At 54.8% G+C, this 14,725-nt stretch overlaps 1 protein-coding gene across 1 annotated transcript; it reads right to left on the bottom strand.

Annotated features, from left to right (window-relative positions):
* Positions 1-515: 515 nt before the first annotated feature.
* On the bottom strand, positions 516-3,695 carry PG998_013479 (uncharacterized protein; the record flags this gene model as incomplete). Its single annotated transcript, XM_066880295.1, has 5 exons — positions 516-1,758; positions 1,824-2,034; positions 2,105-2,446; positions 2,547-3,297; positions 3,531-3,695. 5 exons carry the CDS (start codon positions 3,693-3,695, stop codon positions 516-518), a joined length of 2,712 nt encoding a protein of 903 aa, XP_066724434.1.
* Between the last annotated feature and the right edge of the window lie 11,030 nt (positions 3,696-14,725).

Below are 14,725 nucleotides of genomic sequence, written 5' to 3'. Positions count from 1 at the left end.
ATCACTCACCGAGTTATGTGGCGTCTACATTGGACTGAGACGGGCCGATACTGTGCAATCTCGTGATATGCCAATGGCTTCAAGTATACCCCGAAAGGCGTTCTTACAGATTGTCCTGCCTAATAGGGCAAGCCCGAGGGATACCAGGATGTTCTGGAGAGTTTATCTATCGAGGCTTCGCCTGTGGAAGGGGGAATGGAGAGGGTGGTGATCAACGTGGATGACGAAGGTATTCCCGGATCTTTTCGAGTAGTTCGGTGCGATAAAGCGGCATGCTGGAATAGAATGCCAAGATGCAAGTAATGCATGCTCACATGTTCGTGGAAGTAGTGGATAGAGACTAGTATTCAACTAGCCTGTGTGCGTTATAGTTTGACGGAATCATACATCGAGCGAGAGTCATCGTTTCCCTACAGTTCGTGTGTACCTAGAACCAAACTTGATATAGCAAAATCCCAAAGTCGTTCAAATAGCACGAAAGGAAAACAAACCCGGGAAGATGGCCTGGCATGTAATCACCCGTAGGTGTTGCTTTCCAACCCCGAGCCAGCCGCTTGGATGACCAGGATACTTGCCTTCAGCCCACCCAGGGCCATCTTCTCGCCGAGCACACCAACCGTCTTGCGCATGTCACGGTTCTCCAAGATATCATTAGTAGCCGTACTGTTGTTCGCCGCGCCACCACCACCACTGGCGGTGACAAGTTGCTTCTTCAGCTTGGGACACCGACGGCCCACGACGACGATGTCTCCAGCATTGCATGCGTTCTGGCCCACCTTCTCTCGGGCAAGGTTCAAGGCTGATCTCACAGCTGAGCCATCGCCGATCGGCACCTCAGCAAAGCTGATACGCTTGACTAGGGCCGTTGGGAGAGAAGCCCGAACCGTGGCGAGCATCGTGCCGTCGTGGGCTGTGACTTCGGAATTTGCCTCGTGACTGGCACCCCCTGTCGAGCCGCCGCCGACGACTGTGATATCGTCATCGTCGATGCCGGCTTCATTGCCGGGCGCCCATCTCAGTTGCGCAATTGTGGCCGTGACGTGCGGGCTCCGGGCCAGCTGCAGCACAAAACGGAGGGCGGCGCGGTCATCTGCGCCACCGACGAAGGGGAAGAAGACGTGGTGCGACTTGTCCGCGATTGGGGGCTGCGCCGTCTCCTTATGACTGCGCAGCGAAAACCCACTGCCGCAGCGACCCAAGTCACCTACACCTTGCGTCTTCCCCTTAACCCCGGCGGGATCGATGCCACTACCGAACCCGTTACTAATAAAGATGCCCATGGTGCAACCCGCGCTCGCCAGGGCGTTCTGGAGGAACTCATGCTGCGAGGAGGCCTTGACCGGCGGTACTAATTGCTCATCGGTGTGCTCACTGCTGCTTGGTTCGCTCCAGGGGATCAGGACAAAGTCGGCCCCCTGTGCCGCGGCCTGCGTCGTGACCGTCTGCGCATAGGCGTCTTCCGGGGCCACGATGACGCTGCCGGAAACGGCGACGTCGTGGAGGTGCGAGAAGGTCTTGAACACGTTCAAGACCGGGTCCTTCCGTGTAAAATCGTCGCTCTCTGTGACTCTCATGACGGACGAGGTACGATCAGTGAGTTCCAAGATGCGTAAACCGTGTACTTCCAGAGGCCCCTTTTTGATGGTGACAGCAGTTTTGTCACGCTCTGGCGTCGCTGCATTCTCTTCTCCAAAGAACCGGTCAGCGATTTCTGTCTTTTCGCCGAGAAGGGAAATGAAAGTAAATATGCTGGGGAGGCTATCGATCCGAAGATAGACAAGAAGCCGCCGAATGCTTGTATCTTGCAGCTTCTGGGGGCCAACCGGGCATCGTTGTCCCTGTTGTCGTCGGGGCCCGTGAGCGTGTTGCCATCCCAGTCTATCTCGCCTCGCTTCCACTGCTCGAGCTTCTTTTGGTACCAGGGGGATACAGCCATTTGGTCAGGGGTGCCGTAGCCACTGTAGTCACCAGAGCCATGACCACGAAGATTGTGAAAGTGGTCTGCGAGAGGATCTTGGCCTGTAGCCCGATATTCTAAAACAACATCGTCAGAACTTGTGAACCGTATCCATCGCGTATTATGAATACGGCTAGTCTTCTGGACTCACGAGTACGATCAACTCTACCAAACCCTTGCAGCTCATCAAACAGCCGATGGTGAGGCTCTCCCGCCAAACCAATCGGTTGGCCCTGGCCGCCAGGGTGCCCCCGACGATCTTGCCAGCAAAAGCAATGGCGCAGACGGCGACCACATAGGCCCAGGTCAGTCCGTCGTTCAACAGGCCCAAGTTGGTGTTCAGCCCGGAGAGCGCAAAATACAGAGGAAGAAACAGGACGGTGACGAGATCCTCGATCTTCTCTGTGAGCTTGATGGCGAACCCCCCGTCGTGGGGACAAATGAGCCCAACGAGAAATCCGCCAAAAATTGGATGTACTCCGATGATACCTTTGTTAGTAAAACACCATAAGCAAATCGGCTTGTAGTAGTAACAGTATATTGAACATAACGCAATAAACAAAGCCACCTTTCGTTTTCACCAACTTACCGGTAAACCAAGCGGACGCCAACACGAGCAAGATTGTCATTCCAACCATGCCTTGCGTCGGACCGTCCTGGATGCTGCCCGTCCTCCGCAGTATCCAGTGAAAGACAGGCCGGACGGCGTAGACGAGGACTAAGACCCAGCCGATGGCCACGAGCAGGACGTAGAGGGCCGCGAGGCCGGAGCCGCTGTTGACGAGGGCCACGCAGAGGGCCAGGAGGATCCAGCCGACGACATCGTTGCCGACGCCGGCCGCCAGCACCGTCACGCCGACGGGCGTGCGCAGCAAGCTAAGCTCCGAGAGGATGCGGCAGAGGACGGGGAAGGCGGTGATGGCCAGCGCGGTGCCGACGAAGAGGGCGTAGACGCCGAAGTGGATGGGTACCAACACGCCGCCGCCCTCGGCGTTGTGGAACTCGTGGTACAGGCCCCAGGCGACGACACAGCCCAGGCCGAAGGGCACCGCCATGCCCGCGAGGCCGACGGCCAGGGCCACGCGCCAGTTGGCGGTGAAGAGGCGGGTGTCGACCTCGAGGGCGATGAGGAACAGGAACAGGACCAGGCCGAGGTTCGCCGCGTTGGCGAGGACCGGCATCGAGGCCGCCGGGAAGATGGCTTCGCGGAAGCCGGGGATCCGCGACAGCACCGAAGGGCCCAGCAGGATGCCGCCGACGACCTCGGCGATGACGCGGGGCTGCCCGAAGCGGGAGAGCGGATAGTGCAGCAGATGGCATAGTATGATGATGATGCTGGCCTACGTATATTTGGATAGTCAGGACTCTGGTCTAATTCCGCTCCTGTCACCAACGCATGTCTGGTATGCCGTTCACGAAACTCATCCATTTCAACAGCAAAGACCACGTAAAAGTCTTTCATCTTAATAAATTCGTTCTTGGTTGTTTGTTGTGGACTATTACTTTTTTTCTGGGGTATGATATCCGTATGACAAGATCGAACGAATGAACGGGGTCTCTTCTCTACCCGTACCTGGATGATGAAGAGCTTGATCGGATCCGAAGCACTATACTCGTTGGGCAAGACACCCTCGAGGATGCCCCCTTGCGGAGTGGCCCGATTGGTAGGCGAAGGTGTGGACGAAGTGGCCTTGACCGTGGTTGTCAGCACGGTAGGCACGGTAGTAGCGGTTGCCATGTCGATATCGATATCGGGGAGTCACTTTTTATCGCCCCTATACTATCCAACACATGGAGTACATTGCAAGATTGACGCGATGCAATGGATATATATTTATTACGCTTTCCTGGACGACTTGAATTCCCTCGCCTCCACCGAGCAGACGCCAGCTACCATCAACATATCTGTGGTGCTACTGAGAGATAAACCCAAAGATCATAATGGGCGTTCGGTATCAATAGACGGGGGCAGGCAACGTGTAGTTGCCCGCCAATCGTGAACTGGCAGGAACGCCCTCGGCCGAGAAGAGAAAGTCCAAACCAGACGCGGTGGGAGTCGAAGAGAGGGAGGAACCACCATTCGCGATAGAGATCTGGCTAGTCCACAGGAAGGCGCAGTTACTCTACAGCAACTAGAGCTCGAAGCTGGACAGCAGCCGGAGCTATGAGGGAATCGAAGAGCATGCGGACGATCTCAGCGTTGCCATGCCCGACACACCCGCGCACAATCCCCCAGACACTCACTTCCTTCCTTTCTTTTGCTTGATCGTGTTAGTCGCGGGGCACGGAGAGACAAGCATAGAAGGCCTGGACCTCCCATGGGACTGGTTTCATTGAGATGTTTTCTAGAGGGTGTGGCGGTTCCAGTATCTCGTGGCTCACATGGCGCGCCCGTGTGGGAGGCCAGAATCGTCCAAATTATTGCAAGGTTCATCGCCACCCCTTTCGTTGCATCCACCCGGGGATCTAGAAGAGGCCAAGCTGAAATGCGCGTTTAATGGCTAACATGGGGTCGGCAGCAACGAGGTGCGTGTGTGTGTGTGGTGATGTGGGCATCTGACCAAATCCTCCAATCTGCTGCTTCATGTAGGTCGCGTCTAATCAAAGCGAAGCAGATAACACCGGATCGCCTGGGACTTTTCTGAAACTGCTCAGGCGGGCTGTCCAATGTGCGTCCGGCGTGCCGTAGGATGGACCAAATCCTTCTCGTCGTGGCTTGCAGGATACCTTGTCCACTCCGTTCTGTTCCTTCTCGCTGGGTGCTGGGCTTCTCTCCCGCTCGTTAGTAGGGCGACGCACGAAAAGGACCAGCCAGTACAAGTCGGAAATACGTAGGTGGCGCTACATGCAGTTCATTCGGCGACCCTAAGTCCCCGACTTTGAGGCGTCTGTGCAGCCAAACAAGGAGTTGGCCATGTCTGTCTGCACTTGCTGCTCGTGTACTCTGCCTTTCTGCCCTCTCCGCTCTCGCCTTCATGGGACAACCCTGAGGGAGAGGGTGCCTAAAGATAGAGTTCTTACGTAACCCACGTGGTGTACCACGATGACGGGCCAGGGAAGGAAGGGCTTTTCTTTTCCCTCGGCTCTCTCCTTTGCTGCTACTCACATAACGATTCTCTCCATGCAGATGATTGACATGTCAGACTGCCCGCACCGTCCGTCTTACTTGCTTCTCGCCTTCTTCCGCGTAGGGCTGACTGACATTGTTTGCATTTCAATAACATTGTCAAGCAAACGATTCCTGTCAACAAACACCTGCCGTCTTGATGTTACTACCAACCAGCAAATGGAGAAAATGTTGGTTACAAGTCTCGCCGAGGTCATTGACTACGCCCGCAATCAATGCCTCTCCAATCTCATATCCTCCTCGGTGAACCGCAGCATGCGAAGAACGGCACTAACTTTGGCCCGGGATGAGAGGACTGGCTGCATCCGGTCCTCCAATTCGTCGCCTGTTGCCCGGAGTATTCAGGCCTAACGTTTTCTCCGGCTCTTCCTGTGTGTATTGGCCAAATTGATAGTATCTTGTTGGTTTCCAACGACGCCGCCCGCAAACAGCCCTTGTTTGCTCCGAGTCCTCAGGCCAGTCGATTATCGAAGTGTTAGTACACCCAAGAACATCCGCGCCTCCAGCCCTGATCCCGATCCCATGCTTCTCTCGGGCGGTACGGGCGGGGGTTTGGGTCTCTCCGGATGGCACCGCATGACCATGGCTACCCTGCGAGTGCTTGTGTCTATCTCCCTACAAGGCAATGGCAAGTACTGTACATCATGCGAGGTTGCGGTTCAGCGTTAGTGGTATGTATCTCTCATAAATTGCCTGTCCTCTCGCGGTCGTAGTAATAGCCCGCCCTCCCAGCCAACACTGGTGAACGCTGAACCGCAGAGAAGGATCAGTGAAGACGTGGGCCAGGCAGGGGGATGAGACCATCCAACGCCCGCATTCTTCCCCTTTCTGATTTTGGCGGCATACGCGCAAGGCCCAACGGGACCGAAGGATCTGTACTGTTGCATCTCGAGTTTCCAGGAGCAGATCGATCTGCGCCTCTACCTCTACCCTGAGGTAGAATCAGAGTGACAGGCCAGCCGTGCCTAATCTGCCTTTCTTGGCTACATACGAGCCATGTGCCAGCAGGCATACGCACACGCACCCACAGAAGGGCTGGCTCGCATCTAGCTGGTGCCTATCTACAGTCGAGCCAATCAGGCTGCGCGTTTTTCAGGGGTTGAGGTCATGGTCATCATCGACCAATGCATGCATGAGCTATGGGCTGCAGGATGTAATAATAGCACATAAAAGTCCAGATTATATATTATACCAAGGAAATTGAGCGTACGCGGGCGCTACAGCATTCAATCATGACCATGCCGTCTATCTATAGGTTATGTTTGTAATGCATTAGTCCTCCGAGCTGGCGCGGAAATAGACGCAGCTAAGAAGCCGTTGAGTGTGTTCGTGATCTGCTGGGAAAGCGACAAAAGCAAAAGAAGGCTCAAGAAGCCCATGGTTGCACATGGTTGCACGGTTGGTTGGCTAGCTAGCCGACATTCCTACATACCCAAAGTCGCATCGCAGCCGGTCATCTGCGTGAATGTGTACTCGGAGCCGACCTGCCTATTGTTAGACGCAAGCCTGTACTTGCCATGTAAATTGGTTGATGCTGCTTTACCTGCTGCATTGCAAGCGGAACCACTCTGCCTTGAGGACGTGTTGGTACGCATAACGTCAATTGCCCAAGGCAGGATCTTCCGCGGCGTGAATACCGGTGACCCTGACCCGACCCTGACCCGCCGCACCACAGTGTTCGCGCGTTTCGCTCGACATCGGCCGTTATTTCCCAGATCCACGCAGGCTCGAAGAAGCGTCGGCATTATCCATAAAGTCGTGCGTCGTGCGTGCCGAGCGGATAAGAGATTGACTTCTGATCTATCTCTGTAACTAAACTAGGTAACATCCAGGGTGGGATGGGGACAGCAGGCTGGGACTGGGAGGCTGATTAATCAAGCTTACATACTGGCTCCAGCAGCGAATCATGTGTTGTACTTTTCGACTAGCTCGACTAGCTCGTCTAGCTCGTGAAACCGACAGGGCTGTTGGTGGTGGTCTCGTTAGCGGACCCGCGTATAGTCAGTCCTTGAGTCCTAACTTTAGACGACCCCGCACCAGCCACTCAACCCTGTCCAGTGCCCTGTCCGCTCTCTCTTCTATAGCGTTACACAATACTCCGTAGTCACCTCAAATTGCCTCATTCGGGCTTTGGCAACTTGGGATCCCGTCACGCCAGGTTACACAAGACTGATTGGCCCCCAACCGACACTACCAGAGGCACAGTAGCCCAGAGTCCAACGCCCCTGGTCGTCTCTTGGGGAGCATCGCCGTCTCCTGATGGACGCAGGCTAGGGTATGTCTGGCCCAATTTGGGGTTTATCACATTGCGCGCGTCAAGCCGCTCTTTCCTGATTTAATGCATCGATAGTTGACCCTTGGGCATCGTGCTTCTGTTTGAGAGCCGATCATCAGTTAGGGATCTGACCCCCGATTCCCACCGGATCCATCGAATCCTGTACGCGCGACGTATCCAGCCAAGATGGCAGCGACCGGCCTGCCGAAAGGGAAGGCAGACAGTTGTGCCGCACGACAGCATAAAGCATGTATGTATGTACTTGTCAACCTGTCAACACAGTAGACACCAACAGTAATATCGGTCACGATGGTGGTGGTTTGGATGAATTAAGACCCCCTTGTATTCCTCGGCGCCGGGACCGAAACTCAATTTTCGAACGATCACACCCAAGGGTACCTAGCTGCATGCAAGAGTGACCACCCATCCGGTAGGCTTTTGGGCTGATGATGGGATTCCGATGCTGGAAATGAAGAAGCACACAGTAAGTAGACAGTCGTCGCCGTTGCTCTTGCGCGAAAACCTGTGACGTTCGTTTTCTTGGCAACCCGTCTGATGGCAATTGCCATTATTGTTTCATGGCGCAGCCATATCGGACTCGGACTCGTTCGAAGCACGGATGGTTCAAAAAGCGAGACCCGCCCGGGTGGTTTTGAGCGCGGGAGATCTAGCCTAGGAAATGTCTCCCAATCGAGTAATTCCATGTCTTTCTCCAACGGATTTTCAGCCCCCAAAATCCATTGCATGAAGGGGGGAGGGGGCCGCCGACCCTGCTGGGTGGCACCCATTGGCATGGGATTGCGGGCTAATCAAACACCACGCTGACAAGCAGCACCGTACTTTTGGCCAGGGTGGTGGGCCAGGGTTTCCCTTTCTCCTTTCGTCCAATGTACCCTCCAACGGTGGGAGCAGATAAATTAGCCCAGATTCCCGGCCTGCTTGTACCAGCACGTAAAAGCGGCAGAGGAGGAGCAGGGGCGGGTGACCGGCCGATCAATGTATTTAACACGGATATGGAGAAATAGCCAGTCTATCGCACAAAGAGCGAGAGTAACAAACAACAGCCACATACATCGCGAATGCAACTGGTACTCGGTCGGTGATGAGGCTTTGGAGTCACGAACCCGTTTCTTGAAGCACCGTACCTACCGGATGCAAGCCAAGCCCAGATGGCGATGATGCATCCATCGTACGCCCTTCGCAACAGCGTATGTATGTATGTCGGGTGAACAATGATGGATTGGATTGGCTGCATCAGGCGTACTTTTCCCCTAGCGTGTGACTCTCAGTGGCTGAACGGGCTGCTAGGGAAAAAGCTCAGGCCATTGCCAATTGCCTTTTTCTCCCAAAATCCATTTTGTGGGTACTGGCAGCGGGCTGGCGGGCCTGGTCTTTGGACGACGCTAATGCAGGCCGGTCCTTTTTCGCCCAATGTTCTCCACGCATAGGGAATACCTAGATAGGGCTCCTGGACACTGGCTGGGCACTGGCTGTAGGCCCTGAGTCTCCAGCGGATTATGGGGCAATTCCGACAAACCCCCAACGACGACGACGTGCGTGCGCAGGTGCGTGACAGTATTCACAGTTAATATAAGGCTGGGTCCGTATACTCCAGCTGAGACAAGGGTATTAAATAACGAACGGCCATGATGGGAGGGGGCGAGGCGCATGGTTTCGGGGCGACTACAAGCCACCGATGCAATCTGGACAACCACTCTTCTGGGACACGTTGATTGCACACAGCTACAACTTGGCTCCATGGCTTTGCGTGCGGCATCTACGGCATCTTCGCCATGGAGGAGACGGGCCAGAGTCCCGGTCCGCGTGGCCATCAGCAGGCCGTTGTGCTCCCAAGCGTCCAAGACGCAAATTACGTGGCCTTTGCAGAGGACAGACAATCTCTTGGTCGCCGAGCTGAAGCGCTGATCGGCATAGCTGCGAATCCTAACCTACATATCTAACACATCTCGCTTCGCCAAGCTTTCGTCGGTCGATGTGTGTATGTATGCATACCAGATCACCCAGCGTCATTGGCAGCACAGTATGCACATAGGTGACATCTCCCTCCCAATCCGGCCTGGCCGCAACGGTCTGACATGGAGAATCATCAGAAAGGCGTAGCGCGTTACGGCAAAGGGTTATTTTGAGTTGAACAAGGTGCTGACAATGTCAGCAGGCTTGCGTCTTTCTCGCGTGTCGAATCCTGGGGCCTTGCTGTGCCCGTCAGCTAGGCTTGGCCGGCGGGCCCTGGCCCTGGCCCTGGCCTCCTCTTCTCCGCTTGGTTGGCAGCTCAAGGGCAATACATAGTGAACATGGCACCATTCACCACTGTTGCCATGTGGTTGAGATTAGAAAGTGCTGTAATTCCTATCTAAGACTAGGTCCACTTGACCCGGGCCCCCTGGCAGCGGCGCTTCTGACTGGCGGGATATACGAGAAGTACATTCAGAGACGGGATATTCCATTAGTGTCGAATTTGTAGACCGGGGGGTGGTACTTTCATCCCCCAATCAACAATGCCATTCATTCATTTGACCCTTGTTGGGGTTGAAGAGTCTAGGTAGATGGTAGGCAATCTTTACTCCGTAGCTTCGATTCAACTTGGTTCCGTCGCCTGGATTTCGCGGTTTCGTCGCCTGGATTTCGTGGGTCGTATCGCCAGAAAGCGCCCAAACGCCGAACCAGCTAGTCAGTCAAACCCCGGCCTGGCGGGCAGGTGATAGAGGGAAATGAAATACCGATCTTCAATCGATATATGCATGGTAGACATAGCCATAGTCTCTACAGCTATCGATCACGGGTCTACATACGTAGCCGTGCCCCTGGGCATACGCCGGGAATGCTGGGCGATTGACTGACTAACATGCCAAACCATGAAATGGCCAAAGGCCCACGGCAAGGCTATGACGTAGTTTTGTTCTAGCTGGACGGACCATTCTCTTGCGCATGGAGTACTACACTTCCATCTTCGCGCGTGGTTCGCGTCCTGGGGCTTGGGGGCCGAAGGAAGAACGACACCCTCAGATGCAAAACATGTGTTCAGCCAGATTAAGCCCCTACAATTCCTAGGATGAGTCGGCTCCGACAGGCATAGGTGTCGCATCAAGTCCTATGGTTCCATAAGAAGAAGCAGTAGATATAAACGATTGACCCTGATTTGGTCAGCGGCTTGGTAACGCATAGGAGAGAGTGTGCACGAATACGAAGGATGATTGCCTCTTAGCAAGGTTGCAAGCGTGGAAGAACCGCGCATCGAGTTGGTGCCCTTAGTGTCCGAGTAGTCTCTCTCCAAGTGATTCCAGCACCTACCTCCTTGTGAATGATGTCCTAAACGACCAAATCGTACGATGTTCACAGCCAGCGGCAACTTCCGCCTGGCTACTTAGCTAAGGCCGACGATGCTCGGATGTGCCCCACCTTCGCCGATAGGGACCGGGGTATCGCCAGGACGAGAACAATAACAACAACGTGCTCGTTGTCGGAAATAAGCACACAGTAATGCACGAGATCCGACCTATAGCCGTGTTTAGTATCCTGGGTGTTTCGAATATGGATGCCTACCACTAATCAAACATCGTACGAGGTCAGATACCTCGTCGGCTTAACCCCGCAGAGGATCGGGTTTGAACTTGTTTATCGCCATGCTATGGTTGCTGTGCGTCGCATGGTCAATGTATCTGATAGCTCGGTACTGGGAAGCCAGGTGGTGAGGGCTGTGTAGCCGTGTGTACTTCGGTCTCGTGTTCTCGTGAATATACGGCGTAGGATTTCAAATAACACCAGTCAAGCCGGGCGTTTGTGGTTTGTCGATTGTTGTTGGAACGTCACAGCGCGGCTTCGGCCCAGAGCCCAATGAGGGAATGAATACCTAGATATGGTGGCGGGTGGCATGCTACTGTTGTATAACAACAAACCAACAATTCCTCCGGTCTTGAGAGAATACTGTGGATGGGTAGTTGTAGTAGGCAGTTGACCTCAAGCCGAGGGGTTTATCTACCGCAGAGCCACTACCGTCCAATGCTTGGCTGCGTTGCCCAAGTGCGGTTGCACATGATCTCGTAATGTCCTTCCTCCGCGGAAGGTCGGATCTCAACAACCGCTAGACGAGGTTGGCCGTGATGAAGAAAACCACGTCGGGCGGTTCTCGCCTCCTGAAGGCGACTTCAAGCCAAGGCGCTGACTGTAGAAAAGGCCCAGATTGGGGGACGCTGTGCGCAACATGTCTCTCCTGCAGTGTGGGGAGTCGCCGTTGCAGGCGCCTTGGTCAGTGAGTACGGAGTAAGTACCATGGGATTGCCATGTGCTACGCTCCATGGCCCGTCTGTGTAGGATGGCCATGCAATGCAGCAGACTCCGCAGTTGAAAGAGCCGCCGACCGCCATTCACCCACTGTAAGCAGCAGCAACACAGATGAAGACCCTGGCAAAGAGCGGTGGAATGTGAAGTGCTGGTTCAGGTGCTGCATGAGCTGCTCCGCCCCAATCTATTGCGATTGCGCAGCCAGTCCATGTCGGCGTGGGAGGGAGGGGGTAATGATGCAATTCTCGGCTTTTTGATTCGCCAGTTTACCTGTGCCTCACGAGGCACTTTGCTAGCTCAGGCTGCCGTGACCGAACCTGATTCACTTGCACACCACACTCACACATCGACTATCGTCGGATATACGTCGTACTACCCACGGCGAATCACATTGCTGAAGATGGACGAGGTCCTCCTGTTTCGGTCAAAAGCAATTGTTTCCGATGCCATCCACCATTGAAGCCGCAGAACTCGACACCCACTGTTTGCCCTTTTTGGCCGTGCCGACAGCCATGGACGCCCAGAACTGCAAATGAAGCAAAATACATCTTCCAAATCCCCAAGGCCTGCAGGGCGTGAATAGCAAATGTCTTCAACGTACCTGGATACATGCAGCAATGACATGCTGCGCGGGCAGATCCAGCAATCTCCTTGTCCTGGCCATGCCCCTGCACCGACACTTCTTGATCGCCGCGATACCTTGGGTTATTGATACACGTCACTGACTCCTTGGCCCCCTCCCCGTCCCATGCCATCAAATACCAGCAGCCCTCCAAGGGCAATACTTTGCGACGCCTGGGGGGGCCTGCGATAAGGAGCTTGGAGCTCCGATTACCTACTCCAAGCTCCCAAGAGCTTCCCCCACCATCGGGTTGGTGAGCTCGAGAGCTCCGGAGATGCTGGTCCCAATAAGTGTATGTAATGTAAACGATTAAGACCTATTCTGTCGGCCCCGCGATATCCGGCAAAGCTGGGGTCACTTAGTAAGTCAGGTGCCCAATGAGCACCGTTCCTGCTGCCTGCCGCTCTTCTTCGGTTCTCTGTTCTCTTGCGGTTGCGCGTTAGTAATCGGGCGACGAGACGAGCACAATTGGTACTTCGTGGTTGCAGTGCTGATCTGCCAAACATCCGATTTCAAGCTCGTACAAACCCACTGTAGCCCGCCATAGCGCCATCTCTTTGCAATCTTTCAGCCGAAGCGGATCGTGAATGTGGCCATGCAGAGAGAGCAGAGCAAAGCCACGAAACTACGAGGGTCCCCTGGCCTGTGCCGTCACCAGTAACAGTAACATGTGCTGTGTGGGGTATAGCCCACAGAGACACACTCACACACTCAAGCCAAGGCCAAGCGGCGTCACACCCATCCCATGCAGTGTAGTTTGCCTTGGTGCGACTACCGTAAAGGACATCGCAGATGAGCAATGCAGATCGGCGACCCAAAACATGCACAAAGGTCCTGTCGCAGGTTAGCCGCCCGCTCCCAAGCGGTGTATTGGTTAGATTGCGTCCAGGCGTGGCAGCTTCGATTGGACGACGTGGTGGTCGCCAAGGCGGGTAGAACAAGTCGCTCGCATGGAATGGGTTCACAACTTCAGCCCTACAGAGACAGACCCCAACTCCTCTCCCCTTCCCCATCCCCCGTCCCCCATGGCATTGTGCGTGATCGCGGGAGGGGAACGGCAACACCGACAGTTGCACACTAGGGGAACATGAGCATGCAGCCTTAGCGGACACCCATCAGGAGATATGGCTGCCACTGTGGATATCGACATGTAAGATGATTAGCCGGAAAGGGCCTTAAATGGTCATATGGGAGATTTGCTAGACCGCCAGATAGGCGCAGGTCTGCAAGCCGGACGACGGAAGCGAGGACTGGGCGTCGCCGTCTTTGCCTGGAAGCAGTGGCCGTGAGAGTCATACCGTCAGTCATTGGAAGTATGTTGCGATGCACCCCAGTTGCCGGCCCCCCAGCAGTGGGCAGTTTAGTGCACGGGTTGTAGTAAGGTTGTAGGCCTAAAGACAGCAAAGCTAAACCCCATGAACTTGTGTTCTGCAGCAGTAGCCTGCCATCCCCTTGGGGCATTTGTGACTTCAGAGCAGAGCACGTACGACTTGGGACTGCCCGTCTGCTCTGTCAAAGTACACTGCATGAGAAAGGTTTCAGCGGGTTCACAACATGGGCCGCTATTGGGCCAAACCCGCCCCCTCTATCTCTCTATCTTTCTCTTCCCGCCCGCCAGCCCAAGGCTAGTTAGTCGTGTGGGCTGGTGGGAGGAGGGAACGGGAGGTGCACACATACTTGTTCGTGCTCACGGAACACCTGCGAAACGCGAATGGACATTGTGGGGTTGGCGAGGAGCGACAGGCCATACTCAGCACTCAACTCCCAGCCCTACGAGGGGGAAGACAAAGTGAGTGCTGAGCTGATCTGACGACGGACCGACCTAGCGGCAAGTACGGTCCCGCCTGTCTCTCGTCGTAAGGCGCAGTACATACACCTACATATCGCCCAGCGAGAAGGGCAAAAGTACATAATTCCCTTGGGTACTTCATTGCATGTTATCTATGCTGTAAGATGTCAATCCCAAGATGACGGGACCAAGGCAATTGGTGCCGCGACCATGGCCTTGGGTTAATCAATCCCAGTATAAGCGACCACCTGCTGTTTTGGGCTTGGTGGTTGCTTGTGTGCAAAGGGCCCAGGGTGCTCGTGTAAAGAACATCTTACCTACACCTACTACTTGATGCAAAAATCCATGCTGCGGCAATCGTATGGTAGAACAATGCCACTCCCACACGCGGCGGCGGTCGACCGGCGAAGAACAGGGGCCGCGTCATGGATCGCTTTCTCCGTGACAAATGCCAGCCTCTTCTTCGCCTATCTAATTTGCGAGGACGCACCACCAGAATAGAATGGCTAGCATTGCATGGCATGCTGCCAGAAAGCAGCAGCAGGTATGCGCGCGATGGTACCAGAACACTGGGCTAATTGATGGTGGGGGCCAGAAATAGCCCTTTTGGAGAGAGAAAGTCGAGAATAGAAATGGGAAATCCATTTGTCTGCCAA

The sequence above is a fragment of the Apiospora kogelbergensis genome, assembly GCF_038363985.1.
Source record: "Apiospora kogelbergensis strain CBS 113332 chromosome Unknown utg000009l_segment0_segment0, whole genome shotgun sequence".
NCBI classification, from domain to species: domain Eukaryota; kingdom Fungi; phylum Ascomycota; class Sordariomycetes; order Amphisphaeriales; family Apiosporaceae; genus Apiospora; species Apiospora kogelbergensis.
The sequence above is the reverse complement of the archived record's forward strand: the minus strand, read 5'-3'. Positions and strand labels throughout refer to the sequence as shown.